This window comes from Wolffia australiana, chromosome 19, assembly GCF_029677425.1.
Source record: "Wolffia australiana isolate 7733 chromosome 19, ASM2967742v1".
Taxonomy (NCBI): domain Eukaryota; kingdom Viridiplantae; phylum Streptophyta; class Magnoliopsida; order Alismatales; family Araceae; genus Wolffia; species Wolffia australiana.
In genome coordinates, this window is record NC_135853.1 from 1285551 (window position 1) to 1311347 (window position 25797).

The following is a 25797-nucleotide window of genomic DNA, read 5'->3' on the forward strand; positions in this document are numbered from 1 at the left end:
ATGATGAATATTTTATTTTTTTCATGTTTTAATTCTTTATTTGGCATTTTTAGAGTGCAAAAAAACATAGGAATATTAAAATAATATATTTTTATTAAAATGTCAGAGAATAAAGAACAAAAAGGAAATCATTGAATCTTCAAATGAGTGATAAGCAATAAAAGGCTTTTACTTCAGGAAAAAAATTCCCAATAAGTCTTTAATATTTTCTTCTTCTTTTATTTCTGAGAGTTACTTTAACTCCGATCTGCTTTCATGCTAGTTTGGACTACACAAAAAATAATGAAATATCTAATAATAAATAACAATGAGGTTCTCTTGAATTTTCAGACCCAAAAACACTATCACATGGATTATAATCCACAAAGATATGGAATAATGTTAGAAATGGATCTCTTTTTGAAAAATATTGTGCAAGTATTTATTATGCAGGATCATATCTTGTGAGCTTGTTTTCTGGAATATGAAGTTCAATGAGAGAGAGAGAGAGAGATAGAGAGAGCATTGAACATTAGTTTTCACGTGAAAGAATAGTTGAGAGAGAGAACATTGAACATTGGTTTATAGCCAATCAGAAGGTGACATGTTGTGTGAAACCAATAGTTGGGAACCAGTGGACATCCAATTATGCGAATGATGATTCCAAATTGTGTCATTAACTGTATTTTTTTATTTTTGGTTTTAAAATGATAATAAATAATTTTCCATCCAAAGGAGAGATCAAGCATTTTTTAAACACCTTTCATGACCCTTTGCACTTAGGTTGGCAAATGATGAGTTTTATGATACCAGCACAAGCTACTATAATCTAGTTATTAACTTCATAAAATGCCCTTCTTAAATGAAGCAAATAACAACAAAATTTTATTAATTTTTTCTCCAAATATTTAATAGATATTCCAAGGTAAACGAGACATAATTTTTTATTATATTGTGGATGGGTTTTGATGAGAAATTATTGTTTTGGAGATAGTTTCAAATTACTTACTCAACATACACTAAGTGATACGTATTGGTGTTGATATGATCATTCAATTGATCAAATTAAACCAGATTGATCTAAAGCATTGGCCAATAATAGATGCCTTACAAACATAATGCCTTGGAAGTCTTAGCGCCAAACAAAGGTTTTACCTGTTCATATATCTTTTAAAAGTTCATTTCTTCTTAGCAATGCAGGTGATTACTACCTTTGTGTGTTTTATATTAGGGAGACTTATCAATTATTTGGGTTCTAGAGATGGTTTGAATACGTTATTATGGCTCAACAATAATATATCTAAGTCAAAATACATTGACCATGTGTGACCAGTCCATTTAGGATTTCCTGTAACAAAGCTCTAAGTTGAGATATTCATTAGCCACAACTTAACATTCAATCTTATTATTGGAAATATCCCATTATATCTCATAATATTGTTATTTTACATAGTCAGTATAAGACTCTATAACTCCGTCTGTATGTCATATCTCCAGACGCATTTATGTCACCATTGGGGAAATCATTATAAGCGTACTACTATTGTTTTAAATCGAACAATAAGATTGTGAGACTGCTTACCTCCTCTTGAAATGAATTTATTATGTGCAGAAATTCTGAGAAATTCATTATACCTTTTCCTATTTACCCCTGAAAACTCTGAGGTTTCTTTTATCTCCCTCACTCACTCTCTCTCTCTCTCTCTCTCATATGTGGGAAGCAATATACTAGGGATAGAAAGTACGGAAGACAGCTTACCTCCTCTTTAAATGCATTTATTATGTGCAGAAACTCTGAGCAATTCATTATACCTTTTCCTATTTTCCCCTGAAAACTCTGAGGTTTCTTATCTCTCCCTCACTCTCTCTCTCTCATCTGTGGGAAGCAATATACTAGGGATAGAAAGTATGGAAGACTTCTTACCTTCTCTTGAAATGCATTCATTATGTGTCGAAATTCTCAGAAATTAATTATTCCTTTTCCTAGTTTCCCCCTGAAAACTCTGAGGTTTCTTTTCTCTCCCTCACTCTCTCTCTCTTCTGTGGGAAGCAATATACTAGGGATAGAAAGTACGGAAGACTACTTACCTTCTCTTGAAATGCATTTATTATTTGTAGAAATTCCGAGAAATTAATTATTCCTTTTCCTATTTTCCCCCTGAAAACTCTTAGGTTTCTTTCTCTCCCTCGCTCTCTCTCATCTGTGAAAAGCAATAAACTAGGGGCAAGAGGTAGGCCCAGACAGCCCACAGAGCTTCCAAGTTTCAGATAAGCAAGTCAATTCTCACATCCAGCCAATATAAGCCCCTCGTCATCTCCAGCGGTCCACATTCTTCCACCGAAGCTCCTTATCTCCCCAGACTTTCAAGATTTTCCCTGACGTATCCCCTATCCTACAACAAAACCCAACACAAGAGAGAAATAGCAAACATAGTAGAAGATAGAAGAGGAGAAGACTGAAGAAGAGAGGAGAGAAGAAGAGATAAGAAGAGAGGAAAGAAGAAGAGATAAGAAGAGTGGAGAGAAGAAGGTACAAGAAGAAAGGAGAGAAGAAGGAAGAAGACGAGAGAGAGAAGACGATATAGGAAGAGAGGAGAGAAGAAGGGAGGGAAGAATGGCTTGCACAGCTGCACAGTTGACGTCGCTGACGTTCCAAAGCGGCAGAGGAAGAGTGGGGGGAAGTGGAGCGGCGGAGAAGGCCGTGAGAGTTCCTGGGCTGTGGAAGCAGAGGAGGGCGAGATCGACGGCTGTGGTAGCTGCAGTGGGCGACGTGTCGGCAGAGGGAACGACGTACTTGATCGCCGGCGCCATCGCCGTAGCTCTCGTCGGCACTGCCTTTCCCATCCTCTTCTCTCGCAAGGACCTGTAAGTCACTCTCGTGGACGGACGACGGATGACTGAACACCACGAACGGAACGGCGTTCTGGGCAGTCATCCGTCACTTAGACCTGCCGTTCCTTTCTGTGGAACGGAACGGAACGGAACTTAGAGCACAATTGAACGAGGGTAAATGGGTAAGGGACGGAACGCATGATCTCATCTGCCGTCCCTCATTGCTCCTGCTCGTAAACTCACTTCTGCTCCTGAAGTCGCTCGTGCCTTGCGTGCTCCTAAAGTCTCAGGGGCCGAATAATGATGAATTATTTTATGAGAACAAAAAAATAGTTCGTCCGTCATCCGTCGTTGCTCTGGCTCGTAAACTCGCTTCTTCTCCTAAAGTCGTGCCTTGCAGAATGTTGATTATATGTTTTATACGAAAAAGAACATTTCATCCGTCATTTGTCACTGTTCCATTCATCAACTTGCTTCTGCTCGTAAAGTCGCGCCTTCCAAAACATTGAGGATTTGTTGAATGTGAAAAAGTACATTTCAACCGTCTTCCTCACTCCAGGTCATTAACTCACTTCTCATAAAATTGTGCTTAAACTTGCTCACTCCTAAAGTTTCCGATTGAAGAATACAGATGAATTGTTTTATGCGGCTCCGTCGCTTCTTCGCTCCTAAAGTCGTGCCTCATTGGATTCATTGAATTATATCCCTTTTTACGATTTGCCAAGTGCTTTATCTGCCATTTTACTGTCTTTATTTTTATCTTTTTTGACCTGTTAATGGGCTGTATCCATATGTTATTGGGCCTGTTTTCTTAGGTGCCCAGAGTGTGACGGTGCCGGGTTCATTCGGAAGTCTGGAGTGACTCTCCGGGCCAATGCGGCTCGCAAAGACCAGGCCCAAATCGTTTGCCCCAACTGTAATGGGCTTGGCAAGGTAGGCCAGATTGACAAGTGAAGTGGCTGTTTTTGTCTTTCAACAAGTGGGCCAAGCTATTCCCTCCCTTCCCTGCTCATGAGTATGATCTGTGAATGTACGCTAAGAACCCTATCTAAAGCTGGAGTTAGGCCCACGAAAACATTTTTTTCTATGATCCATGTTTTTTGCTTTCAGATGTATCATAAATTGAACAGAGGCAATCGAAAAGAGCTGGGTGCCTTTTCAGAGGGAGATAAAGGAGAGGCGGACAAGAAGAATGAAATGAAGAATAATAGGAGGAAGAAGAAGTAGAATGAGGAGAAGGAGAAGGAGAAGAAGAAGCAGAAGGAAGAGGAGGAGAGAAGAAGAAGAAGCAGGAGGAGGAGAAGAAGAAGCAGGAGGAGAAGGAGAAGAAGTTGCAGAAGGAAAAGGAGGAGAAGATGCCAAAAAAATTAAGTAAATAACTTCATACAATTCCCAGAAAATTCAATAGTATTCCATCTGATGTGTGCTAGTTTACGTAGACTGATAGTCTTATGTTTGTGCTGGTTCCTATATTTGGAGAAATGTCCCCAAGAGAGCATTGCATTAGGCTTAAACTTAGATTATGACTGAATTTTATTTTGGTGTGAAGGAATTTTTCTTGTGTAGATATAGCTAAGTGTTAGGCCCCTAACTAGGCGGCATTCCCTGCCCAGAGGCCTGCGTCCTTATTGGGAGGGCGTGTCCGCCTTTTCGGCTCATGACATTAAAGGACTAAGTCATTATGGGTGGCGATACCCAAATACCTGATCTTTCAGGCCATTGCCCCTATACATGGTGATACACTACAGACGGTGCACGTGCCCGTCCACGCCCAAGGCGGGACGGATCAGGTACGGTCTGCGCATGCTGGACGCGCGGGCTGATAGGCGTGTGCGCACGTGCACCAAGCGTCGCGCGCTAGTGCCAAGCGCCACGCGCGGGTGCCAATGCTAAGTGCGAGCACTAAGCGCCGCGCGTTAGCGGGAAGTGCTGCGCGCGGGTGCGGGACGCGCAAGCCGGGCGGCGTGCCGCAGGTGCAGCGCGCGGAGTTGTCCGGGGTGCCGCGCAGCGGCCGCGTGGGCAGCGCGCGCATTGCGCGTGCGGGGCGCGGGGCTGGGAGACATCCCGCTAGGAGACTAAGGCATGTGGCGCGCTGAGAGTGCTGAGATGGCACAGAGGGCGCGTAGCGTTCCCGTGGGTAGTGATGGGCGTGTAGCGCCCAGCTTGGGGGCGTCGAATGCGGCAGCATCGCGCAGTCTGCGCGCGATGGTGTTGGCACGGGTGCTGGTGGCATGTGTGATCGCCAAGGCAGGGGTGGCATGTGTGATCGCCACGCCCGCGGGTGCGCGGCGCCCGACCCGGGGCACTAGTGTAGCGGCATAGCGGCCGCGTGCGCGGAGCAGCGGCTTCGAGGCGGTGCGGCGACACTACCCAAACACGAGGCGCCTCGTCTCGTTCGTTGTATCACCTCTCGTCTTCCCCTATGTAATGGTCCCCATGATGATGTACTCTTTTATGATATTAATGCAATGACCCTATTCCTTGACAGGGCTGAGTCCCCACCATCTCCTCTAACCCCTTATATGCGATCTTAAGCATTTACAAAGCTTCCGCTGCAAGAGATCAAGGCTGCTCAGTGTTTTGCTCCGAGCACTGAGGCCGGCACACACCAAATTCGAGCAAGAGACCTAGCTCGGGATTTGACCATGTGACACTAAGTTAAGAGGTAGATTCTCAAGGAGGTGTTTGTATTCTCTACTCGATACTAAGGCCACTTAGTACATCCAACTATTTTTAATTATAGGTTTAGGGAACTATCACAAATAATCAATTGTTTGAAAGATCCGAAAACCAAAGAAATGGGGTTTAGGGTTCGAGGTATATTTTCAATAATTTTATTTATGTTTCTGAGACGCCATAGTTAACCTTATTCATCATATCTTCTTTGTATTCTAGTTACATAATAATTAGCTAAAATAATATGTACACAAGTACACAAAATCATACACAGAGCCAGATAGAATGCACATCCCATCCTTTCAATTTCAATTTTCTACAAATAGGATTGACTTCTCCTCCACATACCTGATGAACCACAAATTAGGGTTAGAGATTATATTTTTGGAATGACATCTAGTTTAAGGCACCTACTTTATCCAATAAAATTTATGATTTTCCTTACGAGCATATGGCGAGTACGGGTCAAATCCACAGAGCGCAGGTATTGAATAAGTGAAATTTAGCTTTAATTTCTAGTTTTTGCTTTTTGAACATTAATTTTAGTAATTAAACCTAACTTGCTAAAATAAAAATGGTGAAATTAAATTAAAAAATAAGCCTGAGATGATTAGAAAATATTGTCCTATTTAACCTAATTTATTCAAATTTGATAGAATAATTTTGAGATTTTTAATATAATTGATAGTAAAAATAATAATTAGCTCTAAGTTAAGTATCTTTGTCGATGCCTTGGGAGCACCGGATGATGGTTGACGATCGTGAATAGAGTGGAGTGGAATGGATGGAAGGGATACCCTGCTGGCTGTGATGTCTCTTGATCTGAACGTCGCTCCTTCATTCCGTTGCTCTTAGAGTAGAAGAATGGACCCAAACAAGATTTTGAATGAGCAGATGACTTCATTGATCTTAATTAGTAAAAAAAATTCAAGGGTCCCTTTCTTAAAAGGATGGGGTTTATATTTATAGATCCAAGATGGGGATCCTATTTATAGACCCTCAAAGTTTCAGGCCCCACCTCCTTCTAGCTCGTTAGAAAATTTCCTTTCAATTTGGTAGTAGATTTTATTTTTAGGGTTTCCTCGGGGTGACTTTCCCTCTTTCAAAATATAGGATTCCCACAATCTGAGCCATCCAATTTTTTCTCTCCTCCAACTTATGTGGCAGATTACTTGTGTGGAACACAATTAGAGGAGTTGAAAAAGTCGACAACTTCATTAAAAATATCTAAATAAATTCATAATTATATTTTTTACTTTTAAAATTATGTTCTTTTATGAAATTAACATCAGAAAATTCCATAAAATTTTCCATATAATCCAAACAAGTCGTAATATCATTCTAAAAATATAGTAAACCCTTAGGAAGGTTCAATTACATCTACATTTATATTTTCTGACTTGTAAATTTATTTTCTTTATGAAGGTTATGTCAGAAAATTAGGTTAAAATGCCATAAAATATAGAAAACTTATAAATTCATCCTAAAAATGTAATAAATCATTTTAATCCTCAGTAACATGGATTTATGATATTTTTAGTGACAATAAGCACATAAAATACATGAAATTACTATGGAAACTAGTATGTTGTTTGTGATTACGAATACCTTACAAAACCAAAATCGCTAACAGATTCCTAATCATTCTTGAAAGAAATTATGAGGAATAATTATGGTTTTAATTTAAGTTAAATCAGTAAAAAATATTTCAGCATCGTTCGACCTCAACATAAGCTAGTTCAATTAAATCACTCACTTTTACCCAACAAGATGTCGGAACGAATGCCAATTTAAGATCACATAAATAAGATACTGGTATCAAATAATTTTTAAACATCAATTTTTTCAATGTTATTCCAGCACAATCTAGTGAGACAAACATGTGATTAAATGTCAAGGAATAAAGTTCAACCCATCCCAATCCATCAAAATAAGTATCCAATTATTTCCTCCTACAAATTAAAAAAGATCATGCCAATATTTTATGTTGCCTATTATTGTATCTGAATTCAATATATGTATTAGAAATATCCTTTATGCTCAATTACGCAAAGTTTTCCAATTTAGTATTAAATTTTTAATTTTAAATCACACAATATGTTCAATGAAGTGACCGAAACGATGTTTATAATTAATGATAGTATAACTTTCAGCATTATTTCCTTTCCATGTCTACTTTCCTCATTTGGATTAATGCGTAAATATCTCATAGTTTTATTGTTTCAACATTAAACAACTTCCTAGAGGTTATTATGGCAGAATACCCTCTCTAATCTTTTTATTTGTTCTCACAACCAAACTTGGGATGTACTTCACTGTATTGATGTGGGAAGTAATCTTAGATGATTGGAAAGGGTGATTAAGAAATGAATGAATTTTAATTTTGATTAGGGGATGAGAAAGACTATTTTACAGGCAAAGAAACAGAGAGGATTATGGGGCATGAGAAGGTGATATATAATAATATGTTTTAAACGACAGAGATTAAGAGATATCAAAGAGATGATGGATAAATTGGACGTTGCTATATTGATATGGATGGATTTGGATTGATGGAGGGATATGGATCGGATTGATGTATGGATGTGAGTAGCATTCTCATTATTAATTCACAATTTGTCCAATTCTCATTAAGGTGGACAAGGGGATTGCACTTCTGAAAGAAAGGAGGAGCAAGTCAGTGGGGAAACAAAAAAAAAGAATAAAAAGGATAAAAAGAAAGAGAGGGAGGAGTCTGTCAAACAATCCCGCGGTCGTCCCGAGCACGCCGGCAAAGGCGGGCCGAGGAACGATCATCTGCATCGTCGCGGCCGCTGGCGCGAGCCGCAGAGCGACGCTACTCACGCTCTGACCACGAGATCACGTCTCATCAACCAGACTTGGTGGTCTGTCTCCTTTGTGCTAAAGGATACAGTTGTACGAGCCTATAGAACAGATCCTGTTCAAGTAAGGTCGTACTAAGTAACGACGCCTCTCAAATATATACGCTGTTGCTATTTTAGATTTTCCCATATGGGATATTTAAGACCGGACCCTCCCACCCGCCCCACGCTCCATAGTAATCCATACGGTAATGGTAGTCCAACAAATACGACGGCCCGTCCTTTTCGCCGCTCGTCGAGGAATAAAATACCATCTCCCGTCGTCTTATTGTCCTGTTCCGTCAAATATCGGAACCAGCTCCTCTGAGAGCTCGTTCGGCGTCTTCTCCGACGTCTCCTCCTCCTCAGAGAAGGACCTCCCCGGAGTTTGTATGGAGCTTTCTGAATCTGATTCTGCTCGAAATCATAGTAGAATAACATAAGAAGCGTTGGAGAGAGAAGTTTAGACCAGTTCAGCGGATTAAATTCAAAGGGGACGGATCTTACGGTTGTTATCGGAGATGATAGATTTAAACGGCAGGCTTGTTCTTTGATGAGCCGCTCCCGCCTTCTTATGTTCTTGGAGTTGACGCCTTTGCTTCGACTGAATCTCTACCTCTCTCTCTCTCTCTCTCTGTCTCTACCTCTCTCTCTCTCTCTGTCTCTACCTCTCTCTCTTTCTGTCTCTACCTCTCTCTTTCTCTCTCTCTCTCTCCCTCTCTCTCTCTCCCTCTCCCTCTCTCTCTCTCCCTCTCTCTCCCTCTCTCTCTCTCTCTCTCCCTCTCTCTCCCTCTCTCTCTCTCCCTCTCCCTTTCTGTCTCTACCTCTCTCTCCCTCTCCCTTTCTGTCTCTACCTCTCTCTCCCTCTCTCTCTCTCCCTCTCCCTCTCTCTCTCTCCCTCTCTCTCCCTCTCCCTTTCTGTCTCTCCCTCTCTCTCCCTCTCCCTTTCTGTCTCTACCTCTCTCTCCCTCTCCCTTTCTGTCTCTACCTCTCTCTCCCTCTCCCTTTCTGTCTCTACCTCTCTCTCTCCCTCTCTCTCTCCCTCTCTCTCTCTCTCTCTCTCTCTCTCTCTGTCCTCTCTCCCCGCTCTCTCTCATCTCTCTGTCTCTCTCTCTCTCTCTCTCTCTCGTATTGAGGAGTCAGCCAACTCAGAGTCAACCGCCAGCTAGGCCATCTGCATGAATCAGCAACAGCCAGATAGATAGGAATCTTAAAAAGATTAGCTAGTAAGAAAATGACACGTACCCTATACTTGTTAAGAGAAATAGACGACTAGGATTAAATCTAGGACTTCGCATAGTTAGGATCAAACCTAGATGGTCAGGATTCAACCGTTTTACAGGAAAAAATATCCATTATATCTAACGGCTCAGCTTTGTTTTAATATAGCCGCTATACCTGTTATAACGGCTATGATTAAAACTTAAATTTTCTATATGTAGTATCGCATTACACTATAAATACTAACCAATTTAATTGTAATGAGCACAGATGAATACAACGATCTAATTCAAACTTGCTTCGGTCTCTCTCTCTCTCTCTCTCTCTCTCTCTCTCTCTCTTCTCTCTTCTTCTTCTTCTTTATTTCTGCAGAGATAATTCAATCCAAGAGTCGGTTCACTAGCTTTTGGGCATAATACAAGTAAAATATTTGTCATATTATGAAGCTTCTCTCAGCTTATCAATGCATTTAATTTCCCAAGCCAAAATTTGATTACACCAAGTCCCTAGATATTCAGATATCGTCTCTCTGATTCTAATTTTCAATTATACTCATTCATATCAAATCAGGGTATAATAAACTCAAATGATCAGTTATAAAATAAGGAAATGATCTTGATCAATATAAGTCATCCATACATATCCAGATCTGAACGTAATGAAGGTCCAACAAAGTAATAGTATATGCTAACTATCCCAAGTTTATCGGTTTATCTAAATTAAAGTAGTTTGCTCAATTTGATAAACCAAGTTTTTATTTTCACTCTCTCTTAAGTAGATGGCAAACAGTTTCCTATGTTTATTTATGTATCTATATTTTTTTTATATATTTTAAATTTAAAAATGTAATGTCGGTATCTAAATATTAATTATATATCCACAGATCCATAGAGAGCTTGAATTCCTTGGAAATAACTTGTGGTTTAACATATAAGAATAAAGCTTTTCATGTATATATAAATTATTCCATGAAATTAATTAATCATAAAAGATATTAATTTAACATTGGCACATGAGATCTCTAATAGGATCCATTGATAAGATTATAGAGTTCACGAATCTGGAGTGTGATAAGATTCAAATTGAGCTTATTCAGTCTAATAGGCTTTATGCTAGGATTCAACTAGAAAATGTTGGGGTTTTCAAAGAACTAGCTTCTTTGGACATGCCTCAATGGAGATTTTAGGGTAATGGTGTAACTGAAAAGGTCATTGGATTTTGCATAGGAGGAAATATTTCGAAGAATATATTAAATAACTAATTAGAGGACCATAAAATATGCGCCAAACATATAAAATATTTTAACTTCCAGAATAGGTTTGGAATATATCTCCACCAAATTATAGATATTTGTATCTTACTGTAATTTTGAGCATACTTATGAAAAATCAAAACATTCTATTAAAGTAGGCCAAGGATACCCATATTAGAAAAATGGTTTTATCCATTATTCACCAAATGAAACTTTCCATCACTTTTCAAACAAAGTAACATACTTATTCTGTGCTTTTTTATTATTTAAGAACTGAATCACAAAGGACATGTTTAATCTTTAGATAATATATGTTAGGTTTATCCCAAAATAAAATTTTGATTCAGAATAAGTATTTCTCAAAGTTATTGGGTTTCTGGATCTCTAGTGACTAGGTAGTAGTTCATTATAAAAAAAATAAAAAGGGGATGTGATAAACTTGACTAATAAAAGGTAATTATTTGGAAAATACTCCAGAAGATAACTATGAGACTGTAAATTCCAGAAAGGAGACAGATTTCCCACTCCATTTATTATGCACAATCTGATGGCGACCACGACAACGCACCAATACCGGATGTGCCTCCACCTTCTCACGAGACGTCCCCCATCATGACACGTAACCAACGCCAACTTCAGAACCGTCCTTTGACGTGGCAAGTCGCCAACGTCGATTAATATTAGGTTTTTTAAAAATTTACAGTTATCTTATTTTCTCTTTCCTCCAATGCCAATACATAGGTCAATGTTGTAAGAAAGACTTGGTGAATTTCTTCTTCTAAAAACAAGTTTGCCCTAGCCATCTCTCGTGGAGCCGTCGCCGTCGCCGCTGCCTCTTGCCGCTGCCACAGCCATTGAGAGAATGCCACCTGTCCTCCTATGCCCGCGCACACTGCCAACTGCCCGCGCCTGCTGCGCGCACGTCCACGCGCGCCGGCCACACACACACCTGCCTGCTCGCACTGACAACACGCACAACCACCCGCCCACGCAGACGCCCGCCCACGCGGACGCGCCCGCCGCGCCGCCGCCACACGGCCGCCCGCCCACGCAGCCTCCGCACTCAGTACCCTGGGGCTTCAGATCCTCGTTCTGCAAGTGCACGCCCCGAACCCCGCAAGGGGCCGACTCCCCCCTTGACCCCCGCCAACTGACTGCGTAGTTGGATCCGCGACACCCTATCGAAGCGCACGCCACTCGCCCCCCACCAACGATGCGTCAAGAATTGCCCGCATTGCCACGACGCATTGCTCTAGTGTCGAGGTAATTCTACCCTCTTTGGTGTTGGGGTTCTTGCTCCAGTGTTCCTCGATTGTTTTTCCACTGTTGACGGATTAGTTGATCAGGCTTTTGAATCTTCCCATGATTAGTTAATTAGGCATTTTTGAATCTTCTCGAGATCGACCGTTTGATTTATTGAATTGTCGCTTGCTTAACCACGGTGGTTGAAAGACAGTACTGATAAGCCTAAAAATGCACGTAAAGATGTCGTTGATTTTGGATTTAGACTTATACAATAAAATTTATAATTTCCCTTAATCACTAAATATAGAATACAGAGCAAGTAAGGGGTCGAACCACAGGGAGGCAACAAATGAGAATTTTTATCCAATTTCAATGAATTAACTCAAAGATGATTTAATTTTGCAATTAATAAAGCAGGTCGGCCACTAATGATAGGGTTATTGTAAAGAGTTTGAAAGAGTTTGAGATCCTCTACAATCTGATATGCCTGCTCAAGTGTCGCAGCCTTTCGAACAAGTAACTCTGTCTTTAAATAAGGATTAAGTCCGGTTCTAAATGGGGATATGACAACGCGAGGGTTCTCCTCAACTCGACACCTCATATAAAATTCATTGAATTGGGTGTTGTATCCCGATACGGGGCACCTACCCTGTTGTAACTTATGCCATTGATCCAAGAGACTATCTAAATAAGCAACATGTACATATTTCTCACGCAGCATATCTTTCATTTGGGGCCACATGTCTATGGGTGTCTCTTGTCAGTTATAGATTGAAAACTCAAGGTTCTCCCAAAAGATTTTGTCCTGACCCCCTAATTTCATTTCGGCATATTGAACTTTTTGCCACTCAAGCATATCAAACCATTTGAAGTAAGTATTTATCTTGGATTCCCAATGAAGATATTCCTTAGGGTCTCTAGATCCCTCATAATACGGGACATCAACTTTGACACTCCTTTGAATCTGTTGCCAATGATTGTTGTGATCTGGACGATGGTGATCACAAGGTTGTGTCCGATCCTTGGGAGGATAGGGATCGTCCTGTTCAGGACGATTCCTATTTCAACCTTGATGTCTATCCTCAGGCAGATAGGGATCATTCTACGGTGGATGATTCCTATCATGACCTGGGATCCTATCCTCAAGTGGATAGTAATCGTCACGGGGCAAATGATTTCTATCTTGTCCTAGGTGTCTATCCTCAAGCGGGTAGTGATCATCCCGCATAGGATGATTCCTATCACAACCCAAGGTTCTATTCTCAGGCTGATAGGGATCGTCTCGATGATTCCTATCGTGACCTAGGGTTCTAACCTCGAGAAAATTCACATCGTCACGTTCAGGACGATTCTGATTACGACCTCTGAATATATTCTTGGGTCGATATGGATCATCATTTTCTAGATGATTTCTATCGTACTCTCGAGGTCTAGGTTCAGGTGGGTATGGGTCGTCGTGACCATGGTGATTCCTATCACGACCGCGAGTTTCTAACTGGTGAGTTTGCTCACTAACCGCATCAATAGAATTGGTTAGGCGGCTGTCCATGTTGGTTAGATGTGTGTTTACATCATGAAAACCATTTTGGACAACCTCCAACATGCGGTCAGCATCCCCACGTGATGAGGATGGTGGAGCAGGTCGAGAAGAATCTTGGATAGAGATAGAGGCCTCACGGTTACCTAGGGAAGGATCAGTCATTCCGGCGACGACGAATTTGCCTGAATGTAGATGCATGCAAATGAAATGAAGATGGACGATGTCTACAAATGCGGAGTGGGTAGGCTGACATAGGTTAGGCTCTGATACCAAATTGATATAGGATAATAGGTGATGCAAGATGATAGGTGATGCAGGATGATGGGACTGACCGGGTAGGGCAGACTAGCTTGACTAGGGTAGGATAAATCAGACCACAATTCACACGATCAAATTCAAAGATTTAAATCCGGTGTAAATGCTGATGGTGCAGCTCATTTCCTTGATTGAGGGCGGGAGTACTTGATAACTTTCAAATCAACATAATTAATTGATGAATTTTACATTATATTTATGTAGTTTAATGACTATATTTGCATGTTATCATATTAAAATAAAGATAAATCACTTACACTTTCATTTTATTATTATTTCTGATTTTTTATCATTTATTACATGGAATTTAACCTCATTTTAGTGAAGAGATATTTTTTACAGGGCTCTAAATACTTGGCTAAAGCTTGGTAAGGGTTTTCTAGTTTTTCTGGAATTTTTCCATATTTTTATATATTTTTCTGACCAATATTTACCCAATAAATGATTTTTTATCATTTATTTAGCATTTATATATATATATATATATATATATATATATATATATATATATATATATATATATATCAAGGGGCATCCGCGTCATTTGCCTGAAATTCGGGCAAACACGTGGATGCATTTTTATACATATGAAAATAATAATAATAATAAATAAATAAACAGGAAAGTCGGCGAAAAGGTAGATTTTATTTTTTTAATAAAATGTCGGTTAGCCGCGTGCATTAAATGCACGCGGCAACCGACATGCATAAAGTTTTGCACGTGGGCGGTTAGGCGCGTGCATTTAATGCACACGCTAACCGACACACGTGTAACACTTATACATATAGATATATATATATATTTAAGGTCGTTAGCGCGTGCATTAAATGCACACGCTAACCGACATTCTTTTTTTTTGAAAAAAAAAATAAAGTCGACGCTTTACGGCGTCAATTTGCCGCGTGCATTAAATGCACGCGGAAATCAACGCCGTAAAACGTGACTAAAAGGGGGTAAGCTTACCTTTCTCTGTATTTGGTTTTTTTAGGCGCTGACGAGACGACATGGATCATTTTTGAATCATTTAAAGGCTGTAATCATCATCCAATGATTGCGCGCCTTGGACGCGGACAACGAAGCCTCAGAATTCGATCCAAGGAAGCAGAAAACGAGAAAGAATATGGCAACCAATCAGAAAATGACATTTTCCTAACTTATTGGAGGACAGATAAATTAAATCCAACGGCCTAGATTAATCTATAGTAAAATGACGATATCTTGAGATCTAGACGTCTGATTGGCTGAAATTTTGAGTGTAGGTTCGTCCTTTCTCCCTCTGCAATCTGGACGGTTGGATCTTTAAATAGAGGTCCAGAAATGGGCGAAAATGACTTTTGGAGGCTCTCCCCAAGAAATTGGCCAGGAAGGACACAGGAGGGATTCTTGAAGTCGACAGATCTTTCTTCTGAACTCAAATTTGTAAGTCTCTGATTTGTATTTAAATCATCTTCTTGAACGATTCTAAAACGCCAAGGCATGGGCGAAATGTACATGCCCTAGAAGTTTATTTTGAATGAAATTAGCACTTCATTTTGATTCCAATTCAAGATCTGATTTTTGATACTTAATTATAAATCAATTTAGAATATTTCTGCATCATTAGATTTTTTATTTAGGGTCGGATTTCATCTTTTTCCCAAATTCTTCACTTTCTCTCTCTAGGTTAATTTGTTTAGTTTCTCTCTGTATATTTCGGTTTTTATTGTTTAGGAATTTAATTTAATATATAAAAAACCTAAATATAAAATTTGAATCGAAAATTCATCTATCTTGAAGTCCAAATTAAAAATCCCTTACTTGATTATTTAATTCCCAATTTTAATTCATAAAAATTGTTTTAATTTTTTTTTCAATAATTGGGAAATTAATAATCTGAATTAATATGAGATTAAAATTAAAATATTCATATCTTGAATTTTCTGACCTAAATATTAAAAATTAAAATTAAGTTTTACTTAATTTTATTAATTAAAGAATATTATTAAGGATAATTAAGATTTATTAATTGCAAAATTAAATCATCTTTGAGTTAATTCATTGAAATTGGATAAAAATTCTCATTTGTTGCCTCCCTGTGGTTCGACCCCTTACTTGCTCTGTATTCTATATTTAGTGATTAAGGGAAATTATAAATTTTATTGTATAAGTCTAAATCCAAAATCAACGACATCTTTACGTGCATTTTTAGGCTTATCAGTACTGTCTTTCAACCACCGTGGTTAAGCAAGCGACAATTCAATAAATCAAACGGTCGATCTCGAGAAGATTCAAAAATGCCTAATTAACTAATCATGGGAAGATTCAAAAGCCTGATCAACTAATCCGTCAACAGTGGAAAAACAATCGAGGAACACTGGAGCAAGAACCCCAACACCAAAGAGGGTAGAATTACCTCGACACTAGAGCAATGCGTCGTGGCAATGCGGGCAATTCTTGACGCATCGTTGGTGGGGGGCGAGTGGCGTGCGCTTCGATAGGGTGTCGCGGATCCAACTACGCAGTCAGTTGGCGGGGGTCAAGGGGGGAGTCGGCCCCTTGCGGGGTTCGGGGCGTGCACTTGCAGAACGAGGATCTGAAGCCCCAGGGTACTGAATGCGGAGGCTGCGTGGGCGGGCGGCCGTGTGGGCGGGCGGCCGCGTGGGCGGGCGTCCGCGTGGGCGGGCGTCTGCGTGGGCGGGTGGTTGTGCGTGTTGTCAGTGCGAGCAGGCAGGTGTGTGTGTGGCCGGCGCGCGTGGACGTGCGCGCAGCAGGCGCGGGCAGTTGGCAGTGTGCGCGGGCATAGGAGGACAGGTGGCATTCTCTCAATGGCTGTGGCGGCGGCAAGAGGCAGCGGCGACGGCGACGGCTCCACGAGAGATGGCTAGGGCAAACTTGTTTTTAGAAGAAGAAATTCACCAAGTCTTTCTTACAACATTGACCTATGTATTGGCATTGGAGGAAAGAGAAAATAAGATAACTGTAAATTTTTAAAAAACCTAATATTAATCGACGTTGGCGACTTGCCACGTCAAAGGACGGTTCTGAAGTTGGCGTTGGTTACGTGTCATGATGGGGGACGTCTCGTGAGAAGGTGGAGGCACATCCGGTATTGGTGCGTTGTCGTGGTCGCCATCAGATTGTGCATAATAAATGGAGTGGGAAATCTGTCTCCTTTCTGGAATTTACAGTCTCATAGTTATCTTCTGGAGTATTTTCCAAATAATTACATTTTATTAGTCAAATTTATCACATCCCCATTTTATTTTTTTTATAATGAACTACTACCTAGTCACTAGAGATCCAGAAACCCAATAACTTTGAGAAATACTTATTCTGAATCAAAATTTTATTTTGGGATAAACCTAACATATATTATCTAAAGATTAAACATGTCCTTTGTGATTCAGTTCTTAAATAATAAAAAAGCACAGAATAAGTATGTTACTTTGTTTGAAAAGTGATGGAAAGTTTCATTTGGTGAATAATGGATAAAACCATTTTTCTAATATGGGTATCCTTGGCCTACTTTAATAGAATGTTTTGATTTTTCATAAGTATGCTCAAAATTACAGTAAGATACAAATATCTATAATTTGGTGGAGATATATTCCAAACCTATTCTGGAAGTTAAAATATTTTATATGTTTCATGATATTTTATGGTCCTCTAATTAGTTATTTAATATATTCCTCGAAATATTCCCTCCTATGCAAAATCCAATGACCTTTTCAGTTACACCATTACCCTAAAATCTCCATTGAGGCATGTCCAAAGAAGCTAGTTCTTTGAAAACCCCAACATTTTCTAGTTGAATCCTAGCATAAAGCCTATTAGACTGAATAAGCTCAATTTGAATCTTATCACACTCCAGATTCGTGAACTCTATAATCTTATCAATGGATCCTATTAGAGATCTCATGTGCCAATGTTAAATTAATATCTTTTATGATTAATTAATTTCATGGAATAATTTATATATACATGAAAAGCTTTATTCTTATATGTTAAACCACAAGTTATTTCCAAGGAATTCAAGCTCTCTATGGATCTGTGGATATATAATTAATATTTAGATACCGACATTACATTTTTAAATTTAAAATATATAAAAAAAATATAGATACATAAATAAACATAGGAAACTGTTTGCCATCTACTTAAGAGAGAGTGAAAATAAAAACTTGGTTTATCAAATTGAGCAAACTACTTTAATTTAGATAAACCGATAAACTTGGGATAGTTAGCATATACTATTACTTTGTTGGACCTTCATTACGTTCAGATCTGGATATGTATGGATGACTTATATTGATCAAGATCATTTCCTTATTTTATAACTGATCATTTGAGTTTATTATACCCTGATTTGATATGAATGAGTATAATTGAAAATTAGAATCAGAGAGACGATATCTGAATATCTAGGGGACTTGGTGTAATCAAATTTTGGCTTGGGAAATTAAATGCATTGATAAGCTGAGAGAAGCTTCATAATATGACAAATATTTTACTTGTATTATGCCCAAAAGCTAGTGAACCGACTCTTGGATTGAATTATCTCTGCAGAAATAAAGAAGAAGAAGAAGAGAGAAGAGAGAGAGAGAGAGAGAGAGAGAGAGAGAGAGAGAGACCGAAGCAAGTTTGAATTAGATCGTTGTATTCATCTGTGCTCATTACAATTAAATTGGTTAGTATTTATAGTGTAATGCGATACTACATATAGAAAATTTAAGTTTTAATCATAGCCGTTATAACAGGTATAGCGGCTATATTAAAACAAAGCTGAGCCGTTAGATATAATGGATATTTTTTCCTGTAAAACGGTTGAATCCTGACCATCTAGGTTTGATCCTAACTATGCGAAGTCCTAGATTTAATCCTAGTCGTCTATTTCTCTTAACAAGTATAGGGTACGTGTCATTTTCTTACTAGCTAATCTTTTTAAGATTCCTATCTATCTGGCTGTTGCTGATTCATGCAGATGGCCTAGCTGGCGGTTGACTCTGAGTTGGCTGACTCCTCAATACGAGAGAGAGAGAGAGAGAGAGAGAGAGACAGAGAGATGAGAGAGAGCGGGGAGAGAGGACAGAGAGAGAGAGAGAGAGAGAGAGAGAGAGAGGGAGAGAGAGAGGGAGAGAGAGAGGGAGAGAGAGAGAGGGAGAGGGAGAGAGAGGTAGAGACAGAAAGGGAGAGGGAGAGAGAGGTAGAGACAGAAAGGGAGAGGGAGAGAGAGGTAGAGACAGAAAGGGAGAGGGAGAGAGAGGTAGAGACAGAAAGGGAGAGGGAGAGAGAGGGAGAGAGAGAGAGGGAGAGGGAGAGAGAGAGAGAGAGAGAGAGAGAGAGAGAGAGAGAGAGAGAGAGAGAGAGAGAGGTAGAGACAGAAAGGGAGAGGGAGAGAGAGAGGGAGAGAGAGGTAGAGACAGAAAGGGAGAGGGAGAGAGAGGTAGAGACAGAAAGGGAGAGGTAGAGACAGAAAGGGAGAGGGAGAGAGAGAGAGGGAGAGAGAGGTAGAGACAGAAAGGGAGAGGTAGAGACAGAAAGGGAGAGGGAGAGAGAGGTAGAGAAAGAAAGAGAGAGAGGTAGAGACAGAAAGAGAGAGAGGTAGAGACAGAGAGAGAGAGAGAGAGGTCGATAGATAGAGAGAGAGGTAGAGATTCAGTCGAAGCAAAGGCGTCAACTCCAAGAACATAAGAAGGCGGGAGCGGCTCATCAAAGAACAAGCCTGCCGTTTAAATCTATCATCTCCGATAACAACCGTAAGATCCGTCCCCTTTGAATTTAATCCGCTGAACTGGTCTAAACTTCTCTCTCCAACGCTTCTTATGTTATTCTACTATGATTTCGAGCAGAATCAGATTCAGAAAGCTCCATACAAACTCCGGGGAGGTCCTTCTCTGAGGAGGAGGAGACGTCGGAGAAGACGCCGAACGAGCTCTCAGAGGAGCTGGTTCCGATATTTGACGGAACAGGACAATAAGACGACGGGAGATGGTATTTTATTCCTCGACGAGCGGCGAAAAGGACGGGCCGTCGTATTTGTTGGACTACCATTACCGTATGGATTACTATGGAGCGTGGGCGGGTGGGAGGGTCCGGTCTTAAATATCCCATATGGGAAAATCTAAAATAGCAACAGCGTATATATTTGAGAGGCGTCGTTACTTAGTACGACCTTACTTGAACAGGATCTGTTCTATAGGCTCGTACAACTGTATCCTTTAGCACAAAGGAGACAGACCACCAAGTCTGGTTGATGAGACGTGATCTCGTGGTCAGAGCGTGAGTAGCGTCGCTCTGCGGCTCGCGCCAGCGGCCGCGACGATGCAGATGATCGTTCCTCGGCCCGCCTTTGCCGGCGTGCTCGGGACGACCGCGGGATTGTTTGACAGACTCCTCCCTCTCTTTCTTTTTATCCTTTTATTCTTTTTTTGTTTCCCACTGACTTGCTCCTCCTTTCTTTCAGAAGTGCAATCCTTGTCCACCTTAATGAGAATTGGACAAATTGTGAATTAATAATGAGAATGCTACTCGTGGTCAGAGCGTGAGTAGCGTCGCTCTGCGGCTCGCGCCAGCGGCCGCGACGATGCAGATGATCGTTCCTCGGCCCGCCTTTGCCGGCGTGCTCGGGACGACCGCGGGATTGTTTGACAGACTCCTCCCTCTCTTTCTTTTTATCCTTTTTATTCTTTTTTTTTGTTTCCCCACTGACTTGCTCCTCCTTTCTTTCAGAAGTGCAATCCCCTTGTCCACCTTAATGAGAATTGGACAAATTGTGAATTAATAATGAGAATGCTACTCACATCCATACATCAATCCGATCCATATCCCTCCATCAATCCAAATCCATCCATATCAATATAGCAACGTCCAATTTATCCATCATCTCTTTGATATCTCTTAATCTCTGTCGTTTAAAACATATTATTATATATCACCTTCTCATGCCCCATAATCCTCTCTGTTTCTTTGCCTGTAAAATAGTCTTTCTCATCCCCTAATCAAAATTAAAATTCATTCATTTCTTAATCACCCTTTCCAATCATCTAAGATTACTTCCCACATCAATACAGTGAAGTACATCCCAAGTTTGGTTGTGAGAACAAATAAAAGATTAGAGAGGGTATTCTGCCATAATAACCTCTAGGAAGTTGTTTAATGTTGAAACAATAAAACTATGAGATATTTACGCATTAATCCAAATGAGGAAAGTAGACATGGAAAGGAAATAATGCTGAAAGTTATACTATCATTAATTATAAACATCGGTTCGGTCACTTCATTGGACATATTGTGTGATTTAAAATTAAAAATTTAATACTAAATTGGAAAACTTTGCGTAATTGAGCATAAAGGATATTTCTAATACATATATTGAATTCAGATACAATAATAGGCAACATAAAATATTGGCATGATCTTTTTTAATTTGTAGGAGGAAATAATTGGATACTTATTTTGATGGATTGGGATGGGTTGAACTTTATTCCTTGACATTTAATCACATGTTTGTCTCACTAGATTGTGCTGGAATAACATTGAAAAAATTGATGTTTAAAAATTATTTGATACCAGTATCTTATTTATGTGATCTTAAATTGGCATTCGTTCCGACATCTTGTTGGGTAAAAGTGAGTGATTTAATTGAACTAGCTTATGTTGAGGTCGAACGATGCTGAAATATTTTTTACTGATTTAACTTAAATTAAAACCATAATTATTCCTCATAATTTCTTTCAAGAATGATTAGGAATCTGTTAGCGATTTTGGTTTTGTAAGGTATTCGTAATCACAAACAACATACTAGTTTCCATAGTAATTTCATGTATTTTATGTGCTTATTGTCACTAAAAATATCATAAATCCATGTTACTGAGGATTAAAATGATTTATTACATTTTTAGGATGAATTTATAAGTTTTCTATATTTTATGGCATTTTAACCTAATTTTCTGACATAACCTTCATAAAGAAAATAAATTTACAAGTCAGAAAATATAAATGTAGATGTAATTGAACCTTCCTAAGGGTTTACTATATTTTTAGAATGATATTACGACTTGTTTGGATTATATGGAAAATTTTATGGAATTTTCTGATGTTAATTTCATAAAAGAACATAATTTTAAAAGTAAAAAATATAATTATGAATTTATTTAGATATTTTTAATGAAGTTGTCGACTTTTTCAACTCCTCTAATTGTGTTCCACACAAGTAATCTGCCACATAAGTTGGAGGAGAGAAAAAATTGGATGGCTCAGATTGTGGGAATCCTATATTTTGAAAGAGGGAAAGTCACCCCGAGGAAACCCTAAAAATAAAATCTACTACCAAATTGAAAGGAAATTTTCTAACGAGCTAGAAGGAGGTGGGGCCTGAAACTTTGAGGGTCTATAAATAGGATCCCCATCTTGGATCTATAAATATAAACCCCATCCTTTTAAGAAAGGGACCCTTGAATTTTTTTACTAATTAAGATCAATGAAGTCATCTGCTCATTCAAAATCTTGTTTGGGTCCATTCTTCTACTCTAAGAGCAACGGAATGAAGGAGCGACGTTCAGATCAAGAGACATCACAGCCAGCAGGGTATCCCTTCCATCCATTCCACTCCACTCTATTCACGATCACAACCATCATCCGGTGCTCCCAAGGCATCGACAAAGATACTTAACTTAGAGCTAATTATTATTTTTACTATCAATTATATTAAAAATCTCAAAATTATTCTATCAAATTTGAATAAATTAGGTTAAATAGGACAATATTTTCTAATCATCTCAGGCTTATTTTTTAATTTAATTTCACCATTTTTATTGTAGCAAGTTAGGTTTAATTACTAAAATTAATGTTCAAAAAGCAAGAACTAGGAATTAATGCTAAATTTCACTTATTCAATACCTGCGCTCTGTGGATTTGACACGTACTCGCCATATGCTCGTAAGGAAAAGAATAAATTTTATTGGATAAAGTAGATACCTTAAACTAGATGTCATTCCAAAAATATAAGCTCTAACCCTAATTTGTGGTTCATCAGGTATGTGGAGGAGAAGTCAATCCTATTTGTAGAAAATTGAAATTGAAAGGATGGGATGTGCATTCTATCTGGCTCTGTGTATGATTTTGTGTACTTGTGTACATATTATTTTAGCTAATTATTATGTAACTAGAATACAAAGAAGATATGATGAATAAGGTTAACTATGGCGTCTCAGAAACATAAATAAAATTATTGAAAATATACCTCGAACCCTAAACCCCATTTCTTTGGTTTTCGGATCTTTCAAACAATTGATTATTTGTGATAGTTCCCTAAACCTATAATTAAAAATAGTTGGATGTACTAAGTGGCCTTAGTATCGAGTAGAGAATACAAACACCTCCTTGAGAATCTACCTCTTACTTAGCCATACCTACACAAGAATTTATCCTTCATACCAAAATAAAATTCAGTCATAATCTATGTTTAATCTTAATGGAATGCTCTCTTGGGGACATTTCTCCAAATATAGGAACCAACACAAACATAAGACTATCAGTCTACGTAAACTAGCACACATCAGATGGAATAGTGTTAAATTTTCTTGAAATTTTATGAAGTTATTTACTGAAATTTTTTGCCATCTTCACATCCTCGTTTTCCTTCTGCTTCTTCTTCTTCTCCTCCTCTTCCTACTTCTTCTCCTTCTCGTTCTCCTTCTCCTTATTCTACTTCTTATTCTTGTTATTCTTCCTCCTATAATTTTTCATCTGATTCTTCTCCTAAATCTTAGCTTAAGCCCAAGTCACTAAAATGTAAAAAACTTGACTATGATGATGAGCGTGGTTTGAACCACAGTGATCAAGGTTTGACTTTTAAAATGGATTATTCAGTCAAACTTGATCAAATTGGACAAATAATGAGGTAACGATGAAAATAATATTCATATAATTGATTAGAAAAGTATTTTAATCAAATTTAATAAAAGTATTTTAATAAATGAAAATCAATAAAAAAAGTCAACCCATGTCAATAATTTCACCAAGTCAGCTCATCATTTTTTAGGAAGATTTATCCTGATTTTTAAATTTTCTGAAATAGGATAGTACAAATATTATAATAAATATTCTTTGATAAAAGTATTTTAATCAAATTTAATCAAAGTGTTTTAATAAATTAAAATAAATAAAAAATTCAACCCATGTCAATAAGTTCACCAAGTCAACTCATCATCTTTTAGGAAGATTTATCCTGATTTTTAAATTTTCGGAAATAGGATAGTACAAAGATTATAAGAAATATTCTTGTAATAAAATCAATATATAATTCAAAGTGTTGACTTTGACATACCCGTTGACTTACAAGGAATTGAGGGTGACTAATATTTAATTTTTTTAATAAACTACACATATAAATATTATGGAAAATTTTAAAAACTTGTCGTCTATTTTTCCACGTGTAATTGAGGAAACTTAAAAACTATTAATCCTAGATGGAAAAGTTATAATCACAAATACCATGCTAATTTACAAATTATTTTTACGTGTCTATTTTGATTGAAATTATCATAAATCCATGTTATGAAGGCTTAAAATATTTTATTAATTTTTTAGAATGAAGTTCAAAGTTTTCTATATTTTATGGGATAAATTTAATGACATAAATTTCATTTAAACATGTTTCTAAAATTTATAAAATAAAAATTTAGATTTTGTTAAATTATATTTTTAGAACGACATTCTTATTTTTCATGATTTTATGGTTCTTTTTTGAATTTTATTATATTAAATTCATAAATAAAGTAGTTTTATAAGTAAGAAAGTTATAATTTTTAATCAAATATTTTAAATATTTTTAAATATTGAAAGATATTAAATACTTTTAATGAAGTTTTGTTTGATTTTTTTTATTTTTAATGTTGGATTTCATTTGGTGCATGATATTTCCAATTTATTTATCTTTAACAACCATATAAATAGGAAACCATATGTTTATGCACGAGTAAAGCAAATAATTAATGATAACATACATAAATCACTTGTGAGGATAAAATAATGGTAATGACATTTAAATTAATATTTTGGATGCAACTCATCATATATCTACCCAATTTTACTGGCCCTCGAGCCAAAGTGCACCAGATTAGGGTGATACAACTAAAATATAAAACACACAAAAAACTTAAAAGTAAAGTCTAGGGTCTTTGGGCCCCTTGGACTTATGAAGATCATCAATTCATCTAATTATCTTCATCCTGTATATCAACCTAGTAATATAGTTGAATATATTTCTGCAGAGATAATTCAACCCAAGTGTCGGTTCACTTCATTTTGGGCATAATACAAATAAAATATTTATCATATTATGAAGCTTCTCTCAGCTTATCAATGCATATTAATTTCCCTTGCCAAAATTTGATGATATCAAGTCCATATATCTTCATATATCTTCTCTTTGATTCTACTTTTCTATGATACTCATTTTATTAAATCAGGGTATAATAAACTCAAATGATCAGTTATAAAAATAAGGAAACGATCTTGATCAATGTAAGTCATCCATACATATCCAAATCTGGACGTAATGAAGGTCCAACAAAGTAATAGTATATGTTAACTATCCCAAGTTTATCGGTTTATCTAAATTAAAGTAGTTTGCTCAATTTGATAAACCAACTTTTCATTTTTCACTGTCTTAAGTAGATGGCCAACAGTTTCCTATGTTTATTTATGTATCTATATATTTTTTTTTATATTTTAAAATTTAAAATGTAATGTCGGTATTTAAGTATTAATTATATATCCACAGATCCATAGAGAGCTTGAATTCCTTGGAAATAACTTGTGGTTTAACATATAAGAATAAAGCTTTTCATGTATATATAAATTATTCCATGAAATTAATTAATCATAAAAGATAT

The 25797-nt window shown here is 37.8% G+C and overlaps 1 protein-coding gene, 1 long non-coding RNA gene and 2 other non-coding genes across 5 annotated transcripts; 2 read left to right on the plus strand and 2 right to left on the minus strand.

The window, feature by feature from the left end:
* The first annotated feature begins 2392 nt into the window (after positions 1-2392).
* LOC144715416 (uncharacterized) lies at positions 2393-4359 on the plus strand. Of its 2 annotated transcripts, XR_013584630.1 has the most exons (3): positions 2393-2844; positions 3627-3841; positions 3922-4359. XR_013584630.1 is itself a non-coding variant. In XM_078590321.1 (2 exons), exons 1-2 carry the CDS (start codon positions 2594-2596, stop codon positions 3763-3765), a joined length of 390 nt encoding a protein of 129 aa, XP_078446447.1. In that variant the 5' UTR covers positions 2394-2593; the 3' UTR covers positions 3766-3898. The 2 variants fall into 2 exon arrangements, 1 of the variants encoding a protein (XP_078446447.1); XM_078590321.1 differs by lacking the exon at positions 3922-4359 and having other exon boundaries at positions 2394-2844; positions 3627-3898.
* A 3841-nt stretch (positions 4360-8200) lies between these two features.
* Positions 8201-8971, minus strand: LOC144715612 (uncharacterized). The gene is made up of 2 exons (XR_013584668.1): positions 8856-8971; positions 8201-8762 (listed from the first exon to the last, which is right to left on the minus strand). It is a non-coding gene; the product is annotated as an uncharacterized LOC144715612 (long non-coding RNA).
* LOC144715964 (small nucleolar RNA U3) lies at positions 8219-8443 on the minus strand. Its single transcript, XR_013584788.1, has one exon. It is a non-coding gene; the product is annotated as a small nucleolar RNA U3 (small nucleolar RNA).
* An 11096-nt stretch (positions 8972-20067) lies between the features above and the next one.
* On the plus strand, positions 20068-20292 carry LOC144715965 (small nucleolar RNA U3). Its single transcript, XR_013584789.1, has one exon. It is a non-coding gene; the product is annotated as a small nucleolar RNA U3 (small nucleolar RNA).
* Positions 20293-25797: the final 5505 nt, after the last annotated feature.